We start from the raw sequence: 13846 nt of genomic DNA, 5'->3' as shown, positions 1-13846 counted from the left end.
AAAACCCTAATATCTATGCCAGGGGTAGGCAACCTAAGGCCCGGAGGCCAGATGCGGCCGAAATGCCTTCTAAATCTGGCCCGCGGACGGTCCGGGAATCAGCAAGTAGAATGTGTCCTTTTATTTAAAATGCATCTCTGGGTTATTTGTGGAGCATAGGAATTCATTCATTCCCCACCCCCCACCCCAAATATAGTCCAGCCACCACACGGTCTGAGGGATGGTGGACTGGCCCATGGTTGAAAAAGGTTGCTGACCCCTGATCTATGCCAATGAAGGTTGTAGACTTCAGCATGGAAGTTCAGAGCAGTGAAAAATACATGCACGCACATTCATGCTTGTGGACAGCTGGTTCTGATCTAAAACTCAAGAGATTTAGTTAGTCCCTGCAGATATAAAATCTGCTTGCCCTCAACCAAGCAGCCAATGTGATGCTTTCCAGAGCATATTGGCCTCAGCCAGCATAAACTACAGCACTTCCAAACCCTGATGGTTGGGTAACAACTTCTGGAAAGCACCTTATTGGCTAGCCCTGCTCTGAATGGCTACCCCAGTACCAGGAGCAAAACACGACATGAACTACAGCTGGAAGTTATGCCACAACTATGAACAGAAGGCCTCCAGTACCTGCTGGGATGCTTCTGCTAGTAAAGGTAAAGAGACCCCTGACCAGTCGTGACTGACTCTGGGGTTGCGGTGCTTATCTCGCGTTATTGGCCGAGGGAGCCGACGTACAGCTTCCAGGTCATGTGTTATTACCTCCGCTTCGGGCACCCAAAAACCAAACTATATTTTGTGGATAAAAATCTGGAGGCCACAAGTTCCCCAATCCTTGATGTGACAGAGTATATTTTCATAGTACTTTTTCTATGTAGTTGTCATTGTTAGTTCCATTTACATCCTGTCTTCCAAAGTTCACAGCAGAATATTATTCTACCCCACTCCCATTTCTCTTTACAACAGTTCTGTGAGGTAGGTTACACCAAGAGATAGTTATTGTTTCAGAATCACGCTGTGAGCTTTATGTCTATGGGGAGAGTTGATTCTACATCAGGATCCTATTTTAACTCTCTTTTCCTAACCTAGTGCCTCTCAGATGTTTTACACCACTCACCCATCCCCACTTAGCCTCCAGCTGGTCTGATTTAAATTGTCAGCCACACTTTTTAGAGCCCTGCCCTGTGCAAAATAGCTAAAGCTGAAACCCTGAGAACAGCTGACTACCAAAGTTGCCTATAAAACTCTGTGTATGTGATACATATGGCAACGCCAAAAATTAATTGATCACATAACTTCGGACTTTAGGAAGCAAAATAGCTGGCATGTAACATTTATGTTGAGATAAGGGAGAGATTGTTTTTCACCCTCCCTTTACCAGTCAACACAAAACAGTCATATACTGAATCTTGCAGAGCTGAAGAATGGAATAGGCCAGTTTGAAATCTCAAGTCATGTTTTGTTACAGTATAGCCATTAACTCTCTTTACCTCTTTACCTTTATTTACAGGTAGGTAGCCGTGTTGGTCTGAGTCGAAGCAAAATAAAAAAATTCCTTCAGTAGCACCTTAAAGACCAACTAAGTTTTTATTTTGGTATGAGCTTTCGTGTGCATGCACACTTCTTCAGATATCGCATTCTTCAGATATCTGAAGAAGTGTGCATGCACACGAAAGCTCATACCAAAATAAAAATTTAGTTGGTCTTTAAGGTGCTACTGAAGGAATTTTTTTTTTACCTTTATTGTTCAGGTCAGTTGTTTTGGCACTTTCCCTGTCTGTTGTGGTTGCAAAAAGCTTGTAGAAGAGGCCAGTAAGTAATCAAGGTAAAGGTAAAGGGACCCTGACCATTAGGTCCAGTCGTGACCGACTCTGGGGTTGCGGCGCTCATCATAAAGAAGCAAAGAAATGGTATCTTAGAGTAGCAAACTTTGCAGATTGATGGAAAGTTAAGCATGTTGCATCTAAAGTCCTGCTCACGTTATGTGCGTTTACTTAGAGGTGCTCAGCACAGCATTCCGCTTCTTATAGGTATGCTATTTTCAAAGATGAAACTTACGGTAATAAAAAAACCCAATGACTTCTAGTGTGTGTCCCTTCCCAGCTTGTTAACAAATTGTCAGAGATTTTTATTTAAGTTTTGATTAAACTTAATTGATTAAAAACATAGGTTTGAGTTAAAAAAGAGCCCCCATCTTAAAAACTGCATTTGTTCCATAGTTTGTATATGTAACAGGCAAGGTATTTAACTGACCAACTGTCATGCAAAACAACATGCAGTCTTCAGAATTGTTCATCAGAATCATGACAAGAAGAGTTCTGTGTAAAGCTCAGAAGCACCTATAATGCTGAATGTGCAAGAATGCATCCAATTATATACAAATGCATTTTCTACCTTGCACTTTTTAAAATAGTGGTTTACTCCACATTATCAACAATCTGGGATGAAATGTAAATACAAGATGATCTAGAAGCAGAGAGAGGGCAGACATATCTGCTAAGTACTTAAGATCACCTTAAGGCTCGATAACCCTCATTTTTTTTACCATGCCAAACACTTGCCAAAAATTTTAATGACTGAATTTCTTGGGCCCTGTGTGTTCAACTCCCTGACCCACAACAGCCTCTCAGGCCGTGCTCCCAACCTCACTTAAATACTTGTATGCACACACAAGAATGTCTCTATATTCATCTGAAAATGGTGGAGCATTTTCTGTAAAATTCCCTTAGCCACATCCTAAGACATGGGCTTGAAGCTAATGTAAAATGTAAATATATCCATGTGCTTTTTATATGTAGCGTTGGAAGTGTTATTCTTTATACAGTAATGAGCTGTATTTCATTACGTATGTACCAACCTGTCTTTAGAGACAACCTCTGGGGGTCACGCTCCTGAAAAAGGGACTACACAGCAAAGGAATAGCCAAGAATTCTAATTGTAGTTATTTATCACTGAAAGAATTTGTATCAATCGGTTCCGGTTTCCGCCTGCAGGAATGGCGGACCTGTTTTCCATCTCTCTGACCTTTGTAAGGAATTTGGCGGTTGCTAGGGGAGTAAATGGCAACCCCCTACCCTCTCCGGGGGTTACGGAGAGGGGCCGCTGGCCCGCGATGCCCCCAGACCCACTCCGACTGTTTTTGGAGTGGGGGGAGCTTGGGCTGAGCACTTACAAGGGCCAGGACTCCCGGACGCTAATCTGCATGGCGGGGATTTCCATGGTTAAAGAAGATAATTAGGCTTAAATCTATGGACATACTTCAGAAGGAGGGAAAGAAGCGCTGTTTACTGCTGAGAAATTTATGCTGCCGAGTGAGAGGAGTCAAAGATTGTACTGCATCTGGAAGAAGGATTGATGGGGACGGAGCGATAAGGGGAGTGAGTTTTTATTTTATTTTTTTTCTTCATATTGTTGCCTCGTACCTTCCCGGACGCGATGTCCTGGCTTGTTTGGAGTGAAAGAGAAGCAAAAGACTGTGTGAGTTGAACCTTATAACTGTTGTTACTGAGCATATTTTTTTAAAGATGTGGAGTTGCCGATGAGAAAAGCCCCCCCCTAGTCGGACGGAAGGAGTTCTGAATGCGTTCGGAGGATTTATGAGCTGTGACGCACTTTAAATTGGAGCAGCGACCTGAAGCTAAGTTCAGCTATAGGGCAAGGAGATCCATTAATTTACCAAGAGTCTATGGTTTGATGTTTGGGTCTCCTGCCTGGAAAAGCTGTAAATTCTATAATGATCGTAAATTTTCATGGCCATGAGAGGAAAGCGAAAGTGATTTGAGCTTTTTAAGATGGCGCTACTTCGAATTGCTTCAACGCAACAGGAGCTCCATTAAGAAGATTTATGGGGAGGCTGGACTGATTAACTCACACAGGAGAAAGAACATCTGTGAGACTTTGTTTGATATTTATATCAGCAGCTGGGAAACAATCGTGAAAGTGGAAAACATCTTTGTGACTGTAAGGGGAAGATCTGGATTATTATGAACTTGAAGGACGATTTGAACTTTAGAAAAAAGACGGCAGTGGACAGTTGCGAGGAATTCCCAATTTCTTGAAGCATGGGAACCCAAATAAAAAATTCTTTAGATGATTTGGCATAACATTCGGTCTGATTGATATATATATGTGTATAATTTGAAATATTGAATGTGATATAATTGGTTTTAATTGGAAAATTAATAAAAATATTTTTTAAAAAAAAAGAAAAAAAAAAAGAAAGAATTTGTATCAATCAGTCCTATTCAATAGATTCTTGCTAAAAGGAAGACAGTATAATATTGTGCTTTGGCATATTGCAAACCATGTTAAGGATATTACACTTCTCTGAACATTCAGAAGATCAATATTTATTCTTAATGTATTCTAAGACATTTATCTTACCCAGCAGAAACAAAGACTATTGCTTTACATACTGGTAGTATGCTATCATATGTTAAGGCAATCCTTAAAATGGCTTGTCTATTTAAAAATCGGCTAAGCGTATTCATATATCTAAGTAAACAGTACAAGCAAACTTAAATAATAATTGGAACTTACCCATAGGACTATCAATACAACTTGCACAGAGCAATAAATGATCAATTATGCTGGTAATTACATTTTACTCAAACCACTTCCCTATTTTGACAATTCTGTCTTCCTAAACAAGGCACACTGTAATAAGGAAAGATTTCTCAAGCATCTTAACCCATCAATAATTAACCGATATAGGAAGCAAAAATATTTTTTAAAAGTCAGCATTCCAGTGCTACTGTACACATTAATTACATTTAAATAATGTTTAAAAACAACAACTTCAGATAGCATTTGAAAATCATATTGCTGAAGACAGTGTTTAACAAGGAAGGGTAAAAAAGGGTTACTGTTGTTCATCGAAGTATCGGCGCGGATCGGTCATTTGTTACTGTTGGTCGGAGTTTCACGGTAGCAAACGGATTTTCTCCACTGTAATAAAATCCATAAGAATTTTAACTACAATATTTGGAACCATACAAAATATGCAGTTAGGAAGCTTATAATTTTGACAAAATTGGGGAGGTGGGGGGCAGGCATTTAGAAAATACCTGTTGCAGCTTTTTAAAACTAACAGCAGAAGTCAAAACTCCTGGGTTTGGCTATGGATTATTGCTGTCTAATGCCCAATCCCCCTGCCCTTTCCACTTGGACCTGCTGCTGGGAAGAAGAGATGGCAGCTGGGGACCACACATTCAATTGTGACCCAGCAAAGGAGAAGCCCTGTCCCTCTCCACTTTTCATCAGCTAGAAAGGATAGCTCAGCCAGCATAGCATGAGACACTTAATCTTGCGATTGAGGGTTCCAGCCCCACGCTGGGCAAAAGGTTCCTGCTTTGCAGGCGGTTGGACTAAATGACCCTTGTAGCCCCTTTCAGCTCTGCAATTATATGATTCTAATGTTCTCCAGGTGACCGTTTTCTTGCAAGGTGGTGGTAGTTATTGGGGGTAGTGGAGTAGAATGCCAGAGGTGAAGTGATCATTTCATTTAGAGAAGCCTGGGAAGGAAGCGAACAACACAGTTCACTGATGCCTTAATAATTTTATGTAAACCACTTTATGAGGCTTGCCTGAAAGGCAGTATAAACATGCTGAAAGTATACTGTAACACTTTATTGTGGAATTCAACAAGGTACTTATCAAGGACGAATGATCTAAGGGCCAACTTTCATTCTCCTCCCATAAATGTACCGTGTTTCTCCTAAAATAAGACACGTCTTATATTTATTTTTCTGCCCAAAAAACACAACATGGCTTATTTTCAGGGGATGTCTTTTTTTTTTAAAGCTACTACCCTGGGAGGCTCGGCTCGCCGCTGCCGCCGCCTCCCTCCCTCCCCGCCGGGCCGCTGCTGGGTCGGGGCTCGAGTGGGAGCCGGCAAAGACAGGGAGGGAGGGAGGCGGCGGCGGTGCGCCTGTCATTGCCGGCTCCCGTTCGAGCCCCGACCCAGCAGCGGCCCGGCGGGGAGGGAGGGAGGCGGCGGCGGTGCGCCTGTCATTGCCGGCTCCCACTCGAGCCCCGACCCAGCAGCGGCCCGGCGGGGAGGGAGGGAGGCGGCGGCGGTGCGCCTGTCATTGCCGGCTCCCGTTCGAGCCCCGACCCAGCAGCGGCCCGGCGGGGAGGGAGGGAGGTGGCGGCGGTGCGCCTGTCATTGCCGGCTCCCGCTCGAGCCCTGACCCAGCAGCGGCCCGGCAGGGAGGGAGGGAGGCGGCCGCGGCCGAAAAGGACAATGAGTGGCGGCCAGCGGAAGGAGGAGCCGACGTTGCATCTGCAGCAGCACCTGGTGGCCAGCGGTGGCGGCTTGAAGGGCTCGCTGTGGGGCAAAGCGCTGCGGAACGACTCAGCGAGACCCAGCGGGACCCGGGAGAGACAATACCCCAACACGTCTTATTTTTGGGGGATGTCTTTTTTTTTTCTTTCGAAAATCGTGCCATGGCTTATTTTAGAGGCACGTCTTATTTTAGGAGAAACACGGTATACTCCAGTCTAGCCTCACAGGAGGTGATAAAACCACTTGAGTATTTGTGTTTATTATATCAAATGCCACCTTCTCCAAGGAGCTAGGGGAGCATAAGGTTTGGTTCTTTCCTTCTCTCCGGCATACAACAAATAAGCTCTGTGGGGTAGGTTAGATTGAGAGGGAATGATTCCCAAGATAATGCAGGAAGCTTCATGAGCCAACAGGGATTAGAACATGGGGCTCCTTGACCACAGTTTAACATGCTAACAACACTACCACACTGGCTGTATGGTACCAGCATCATTGCATGTATGGTTCAGGAATCTGGTTAGCCGCGCTGGCACTGCTGACCTTGAGCCACAGCCTGGTGCTTTGTTCTCAAAACAACTTTCTAGCTGACTTAACAGAGTTTCTTAAATACAGAAAGTAAAAATAAAATAGGACGACCCAGTTAAACTTTAAAAAATCATTACTGGCTATGCACTTCTCTTTCATAACTGCTTGTCTGAAGTATAAATTGAGATTGCAGGAGACTACTTAATTATAATTTGTTTTAGCTTGAAATGGAACTGATAACAGGTCAACAGGGAGGGCTCATTTACATAGAACAAGAAAGCAAGTTCCCCACACTGTTCTGCATAACTGCTCTCACTGCTGCTTATTTAATCCTACCCTGTTTTCAGCCCCCACTCTACTTTCAGCATAAAATACTACCCAGGAAAAATCTGAGCAGACACCATGAGAGTCAGATCTAGCACTGCATTTGCCTGCACTATTATAGGACTGAGGTTTGCTGCTGAATCAATTCACCTGTCATTTTTTGCTCTTCCAGAAGCAATACGGCAACTTAGATCATTTCAACTCATTTCCTGAAAAGCCAATAGGGTAATCTGAATCATATGCAAGAGTCTATGGGGGTGGGGGGGAGCCATCTCCGAGCCATCCAATTACCCCCTTTCAAGACTTATACATTGGTTCATGCTCTTAATATTTTTGTTAATTATGTTAAAAAAAGTGAAAACTCCTACCTTAGGAAAGGTGGTTTTATAATGCCATTCATGTCAGGTTTCTGAAAATGGAAAGAAAGTCATAATATGAAGCTCTTAATACCGGCAATTATATGATATTCAGGTAATAAGATAGGTTTGTGAGTATTATTTACTACTTCCTCCTGTTGCTGCCATTTCAATGTGACTGTTAGCAGTAGATCAAGGCTTTCAAGAAAGCTGCATTGACACTGGTGCCAAAGCGGATGGCAGAAACACATTCGCAGTAATAATTTCACCGGGCTTTCATATGGATCTTTCAACCATAGCCATTGTGGTTTAAACCACAGTTTCACTGGGGAAGATTTGCTTATTAGCTGCTGAAGCCAAACAACATAAAATAGGATCAGCACCTTAAGAAGCAACACAGTTGTCAGAAGCCAACTGTTTGTGGATTCCCTGGGGCAGAGCTATATGACCTGTAACTTCTCCAGCTGAAAGCAGCCCACAAGCAGGGCCGTCTTTACCTGGGGGTGCAAGGGGTGCAGGGCACCTGGGTGCCGAATTCTAGGGGGTGCCAAATGTATACCTACTGTATACCAGTCCCTCTTAAACAGCGGCAGTGAAAACCAATGGAGTGAAAGTCCCCACCCCCCTCCTCCGTCGTTCTGTTACTCCCTAGTGTCAAATATTCCTGATGATTCAGGAAACAAAGCAGTTTTTTTCCGCTGCGTTGTTGTTACAGGTGGGCGATTCCCCCCCCAAATAAAAGCTCAACAACTTTGAGTTCGCCCCCCCTAAAAAGGTCAAAAACTTTGGCCTCCCCCCTCCCAAATAAAAGTTAATTTGGGGATGGCTAAACTAAATTTGGGGGCACTGAGCGGATCTTTGTACCCCGGTGGCACATATGCTAAAGATGGCCCTGCCCACAAGACATGCATTGTGTCCTGCCAACTGCTTGACAACTGCTATCCTAGTTTCTAAAAACTCAGGCAAGCAGCAAAAACATTTATCAAGTTAACCAAGTCCTCTGGGAGGATGCGTGGCCACACATTGTTGTGCAGACCTGCCTTAGGGTTGCTGGAATGACATATTGGGTGAGGTGTGTCTTTTTTCCTCTTTGTTACCTTTCAGGAGGAATTTTAAAACATTCCTGTTTACCTAGGTGTTAGGTGGCTGAAAGCTGTTGTTCCTAGCAACCTTGGAATTATTGCTGTGAAAGCAGGTGATAGTTTTCAGATGTTTTAAATACGTTGTTAATTTGTTTTTAATGGTATTGTTTTTAACACTGATATGTTTGCGGCCCCGGGCTCCCTTGCGAGGAAGGGGAGGGTATAAATTTAATAAAAAAATATTTGCACAAAAGCTTCTTAACAGTTGGTGGAGCATGAGCCTCTTAATCTCAGGATTGTGGGTTTGAGCCCCACATTGGGCGAAAGATTCCTGCATTGCAAGGGGTTGGACTAGATGACCCACGTGGTCCCTTCCAACTCTACAATTCCATGAAATACAGTGGTACCTTGCTGAGCATCTGGGATCTGTTCAGAAGCCCCGGACGCTCGACGAAAGAAACGCTGAACAGAGTGTCGCTCTGTGCACGTGCGTGGAGCGGTTTTGTGCTTCTGCGTATAGCTGCAAACCCGGAAGTAACCTGTTCTGATACTTCCAGGTTTGTCCTGGACGTCCACCGAAGTGGACGATTGAGGGGGTAGATGTTCATGGAGGTATGACTGTACATGAAATGTTTGTGTGGGGATCTTGCGTGTCAATATTTTTGACATTGTTTTAGATGCCAAAATGCACCAGCCGTTTCTTTTCCCACAGTGGCATGTGTAAGACCTATGGTGCTTTGATCTGCCCAGGGCATTGCATAAGGAAGCACTTCACACTGTAGATTTCAGACTCGTGTATTTGTTATGATCTTTTTATGCTTTATATTTCTCTTCAGAGTTTAGGCTGGATTCCTTTTGCCACTTTTTCTCAAGGACAAAAGATGCAGCATAACAGTACTGCACAAAGAGAGGGAAGGGATCATTGTGAGCTTATACTCTGAGTAATCAAAAGTGACAACCATTCCCTTGTACAAACAGAAAGTGTTCCTTTTTGCCCCTGGGAAGAAGATTCCTTCCAAAAGTAGCCCCTTCTATGCTGCTCTAGAGAGGCTCCCAAACTTAGGGCACACACCTTAAAACGGTGGGCTAGAAATCCATTTAAAAAATTGTTTAAATTGGAGAGGGGAGTTTAAAAGCCTTTATTTATAAACAAGCTAGTTATAATTTATATAAAGAGCAATAAATAGTTGAATATGAATCAACTATCATACCATTCTACCCAATTATAAGCTTCCTATATTAAGAAAACATGAAAAAAAATTGACTTCAACTTGCCAATTTCATACAGTACGGTACTTCCATTTTTGTATGTGCCTAAGGTGCAACAACCCTCTGTGCCCAGAAGGTGGCACTACAGTTCTCTCAAAAGGCTGCCAATGCAGCAGTTTCACAGCAAGGACAATGGGAGAGGAATCCTGCCATTTCAACAGAATGTATCATCTTCTCACACAAACATACTGTATGTTAATATGGGTTTCATTTTATTATTACCTATGATACACCAAGAAGTGTGTCATCTGAAGAAGTGTGCATGCACACGAAAGCTCATACCAAAATAAAAACTTAGTTGGTCTTTAAGGTGCTACTGAAGGAATTTTTTTATTTTACTATGATACACCAAGAGAGAGAATAAATTAACTCTATAAATCAATGCAAAAAAAGAGAAAATGTCAATATGTTTCAATGCAAGCAATCCCATTATTTCTGAGTGTTAAAATACCTGAGAGAAATGAGCAGTCTAAAAGCAACATATTTAATGAAACATGAATTACTGGCAGCACTCACTTGACTATGTTAATATACATCACATAGCTTATCTGTAATTCACCTTGAGTCCCCAAAGGGGGGGAAGGCGGGGAAGCAGCTGAACAGAGTGGCAAGGCCACGGTCCACCTGCAGCCCTTTCATGAACGGCAGCTTACCACTGAAGGTGTGGCATGCGGATCAGGCCCAAACTGGGCCCACTGATGTCACATGACAGTAGTAGGGCCAGCTCATATGGCCTCATTTTAATATGGCCTCTTGGCGTTAATTGATTGTAGTTTTATTGAATGCTGTTCTATTGGTTTACTTCAGTGTTCCTTTAATTTAATGGATGTTGTTTTATTAATCAGCTGATATAATTTTTAAAACGAAAGGGACTGCCTGACCACCTCTCCCCCCACCAGTACTCTATTCGCACAATAGCATTTGGTTCCATATTTAAGTTACACAGCTTAGACTGGCCGGTTAATTTTTTTCTAAATTTTCTATTTCTCATAAAATGCCTTTCCAAAGCTGAGTCCCTCCAGAATTTACTGGGGTAAATTAATGGCAAGAAATACAATCCAATGATGCTCAATTCATACAGTAATTTAGCTGGGCTCTAGTCACCCCTATGCTTGTCAAATCACAAAGAACTCCCTGTACTGCTTGCTTAGCAACTTTCTCCAGTCTAATAAATCTGCAAAACTCTCATCAGTAAAGGTAAAAGGACCCCTGACCATTAGGTCCAGTCGCATTATTGGCCAAGGGAGCCGGCGTATAGCTTCCAGGTCATGTGGCCAGCATGACAAAGCTGCTTCTGGAGAACCAGAGCAGCACATGGAAACGCTGTTTACCTTCCCGCTGTAGCGGTTCCTATTTATCTACTTGCATTTTGACATGCTTTCGAACTGCTAGGTTGGCAGGAGCTGGGACCAAGCAACGGGAGCTCACCCCGTCACAGGGATTCGAACAGCCAACCTTCTGATCAGCAAGCCCTAGGCTCAGTGGTTTAACCACAGCGCCACCTGGATCCCTCTAAAACTCTCATAATTGCTGTTAAAGGACTGTTTGTTGATCATATTGGTCTCACCAGCTGACCCCAGGCTTAAGTGAGTCAATATATAATTCTGACACTGTACGATGGTTAAGACTTTTTCTTTTATCCAAAAGAAGCTAAGACTGCAAAGCATGACAAAATATGGGCCAGCCGAGACTTAACAGTATCCCATAGTTTAGTGTTGGGAGAATGAGCTGGAGTGAGCCTCAGACACTCCCCCTCTTCCAGCACGGCCACAAGGAGGAGTTTGGAAGTGCTTGTTTCTGTTTTACATTAACTGCAGCTTGCTGTATCATCCAAATCTGGAAAAAAGTGTGATTAATCTTAATGGTGGCTAATTGAAACAAACAAGCTTCATGAACTTTGGTTCAAAAATGTATTGTTTCAACTAAGCAGAATTAAGAATGGTGATGGTTTATGCTTCATGCCAAACTGTGGCTTAACTAAGACAGAAGCTTTGATTTTGCTGCTGCACCAGAGGAGAGGAAAGAGTGTGTGTGGAACATACATGCCTTAGATGCAGTGAGGCTTATTCTTATAATACTAAAGCATAGTATAAGTGGGCATTTAACTGTTCTTCTGCCATGTGAAAACTCTTGCTGACCGGGCAAGAGTGTTGGGAGATTCCAGTCCACCTTTTGTTGCAGTCATGGGATTGTTGCGTGTCACATATCTGTTTACATTCCAGCACAGACTGCTGGGTCCCGTGAGCGGAACTTCCGCTCTGTGTATTGCTTTTGTCCTGAGTCTCTCTCTGAGAAGACGGCAAGGAGAGACGGCATGTTTCTTTGTTCTGATTTATTAAAAATAAATCCGTAGTTTTAGTATGTATCCACAGCCACAAGCCTCTTCTGTTGGGCAGTTTACTCTGCTAAGTAAAGTGTGCTCAAGCAAGCAAGCTTGAGTCACTGATTCACGTCGGAACCAGAGGTTGATGTATCTCCGCAGCGGCAAGGCTGAGAGGGAGACGATCCAGCTGGGGCTGAGCCAGCTGGCCTATCGACCCCCAGATGCCAACAAAGAGTAGGAATCACATCATTGTCTCACTGCTGCCAAAGGGTTTTTTGTGACCCTTCAAGCACTTTATAACTCAAATTTATCTTTTTTTTAAATTAAAAAAATATTTTATTGATACTCCTATAGGCATCCCAGTTAGATACTGTGATGCCAAAAGGTCTTTTTGTGGCCATCCAAGCCCCTTGCTCACCCATATGCCATTAAAAAAATTATTCTTATTACTGACCATTCCTGTGAGTTCCCTGCTATGATTCTGTAATGTGAAAGGGCTAATATGACCTTGCCAAGAACCCCCAAAATAAGATAAAACAATCTTTTTTTTAATTAGTAACACCCGCATTTACAGTTTGCCCCCTGGAGGGTTGACCATGGGAGAATGTGATCCAAAAAAAGTGAATGACCACTATCTTATACTGTATCAGAGACTAAGCCAATGTTAAGTACTGTACTTTAAACGCACTGACTGGGATGAAAAAAGCCAACCTCTCTTTCCTCCTGGGTTAAATAAAACAGTAGGCACAATCCACAAGGATGTTCTCTTGAACAAGCTTTCTGGAGTAAATGGGACATCAGTAAGAGCACTGCTCCCAGGGGTAAGCTGGGTGGCTCAAAGCCGTGCGGAAGCCATGCTGCGCACTGTGCCTGCCCACCAGGGCGGGGGCACCGGAGCGATCTCCGCACCACGGCGGCCGACATGCTTGAGACGGCCCTGACTGCTCCAGATCTGCATGGCTCTCGTTGCTTCTAATGGGATGTGTTCTGGAGAATGTCCTTTCACATAATGCCTAACAATTGGAATGAAACAACTCAAGGTGTTTGTATTTCTTCCCGCAAGTGTGACTCTCTGTATACAAAAACTGATCACCCTGTTTTGAGAAGAAGAGTTTGGATTTGATATCCTGCTTTATCACTACCCGAAGGAGTCTCAAAGCTGCTAACATTCTCCTTTCCCATCCTTCCCCACAACAAACACTTTGCAAGGTGAGTGGGGCTGAGAGACTTCAGAGAAGTGTGACTAGCCCAAGGTCACCCAGCAGCTGCATGTGGAGGAGGGGAGAAGCAAACCCGGGTCCCCAGATTATGAGTCTACCGTTCTTAACCACTACACCACACTAGCTCCCTATGAAAGTCTGAAATTTGATGATCCAGAATAACTTTCTTCAACCTGCAAGGTCTCCCTCTTTTAAGAAAGCCTTCAGAGATTTGCTGATGTTTTCAGGGTACTTATTTGAACTGTTTCTAGTCACAAGTCATTATGCTTGTAACTGGAATGCAGATACATTTGATGTCTTCCGCATTTTCTGATATTTTCTGTGTATTTATAATTTGGTAGCAATCTAGCACTTTTTGGGGTGTGTGTGCAGGGAAAGCAGCATATAAGATTGAGAGAAAAGCATTATATAATTATCTGGTTTTTGGATGCTGTAAGCCCGAAGGAATGGTGAAGAAGGGCCTG

The 13846-nt window shown here is 43.2% G+C and overlaps 1 protein-coding gene and 1 long non-coding RNA gene across 2 annotated transcripts in view; one reads left to right on the top strand and one right to left on the bottom strand.

Moving 5' to 3' along the window:
• Nucleotides 1-208: 208 nt before the first annotated feature.
• Nucleotides 209-976, top strand: LOC148683708 (uncharacterized). Its single transcript, XR_015946877.1, has 2 exons — nucleotides 209-322; nucleotides 922-976. It is a non-coding gene; the product is annotated as an uncharacterized LOC148683708 (long non-coding RNA).
• A 3354-nt stretch (nucleotides 977-4330) lies between these two features.
• Nucleotides 4331-13846, bottom strand: part of BAIAP2L1 (BAR/IMD domain containing adaptor protein 2 like 1) — a 68424-nt gene continuing 58908 nt past the window's right edge. Inside the window, exons 13-14 of the mRNA XM_035130832.3 lie at nucleotides 7501-7541; nucleotides 4331-4944 (exon numbers count right to left, since the gene is read on the bottom strand). Of these exons, the coding sequence (XP_034986723.2) occupies nucleotides 4869-4944; nucleotides 7501-7541 (117 nt within the window). The 3' untranslated portion in view covers nucleotides 4331-4868. The remainder of the gene's footprint in view (nucleotides 4945-7500; nucleotides 7542-13846) is intronic.

Source organism: Zootoca vivipara, chromosome 13, assembly GCF_965207765.1.
Source record: "Zootoca vivipara chromosome 13, rZooViv2.hap1.1, whole genome shotgun sequence".
NCBI classification, from domain to species: domain Eukaryota; kingdom Metazoa; phylum Chordata; class Lepidosauria; order Squamata; family Lacertidae; genus Zootoca; species Zootoca vivipara.
This window is presented reverse-complemented; position numbering and strand designations above follow the sequence as displayed.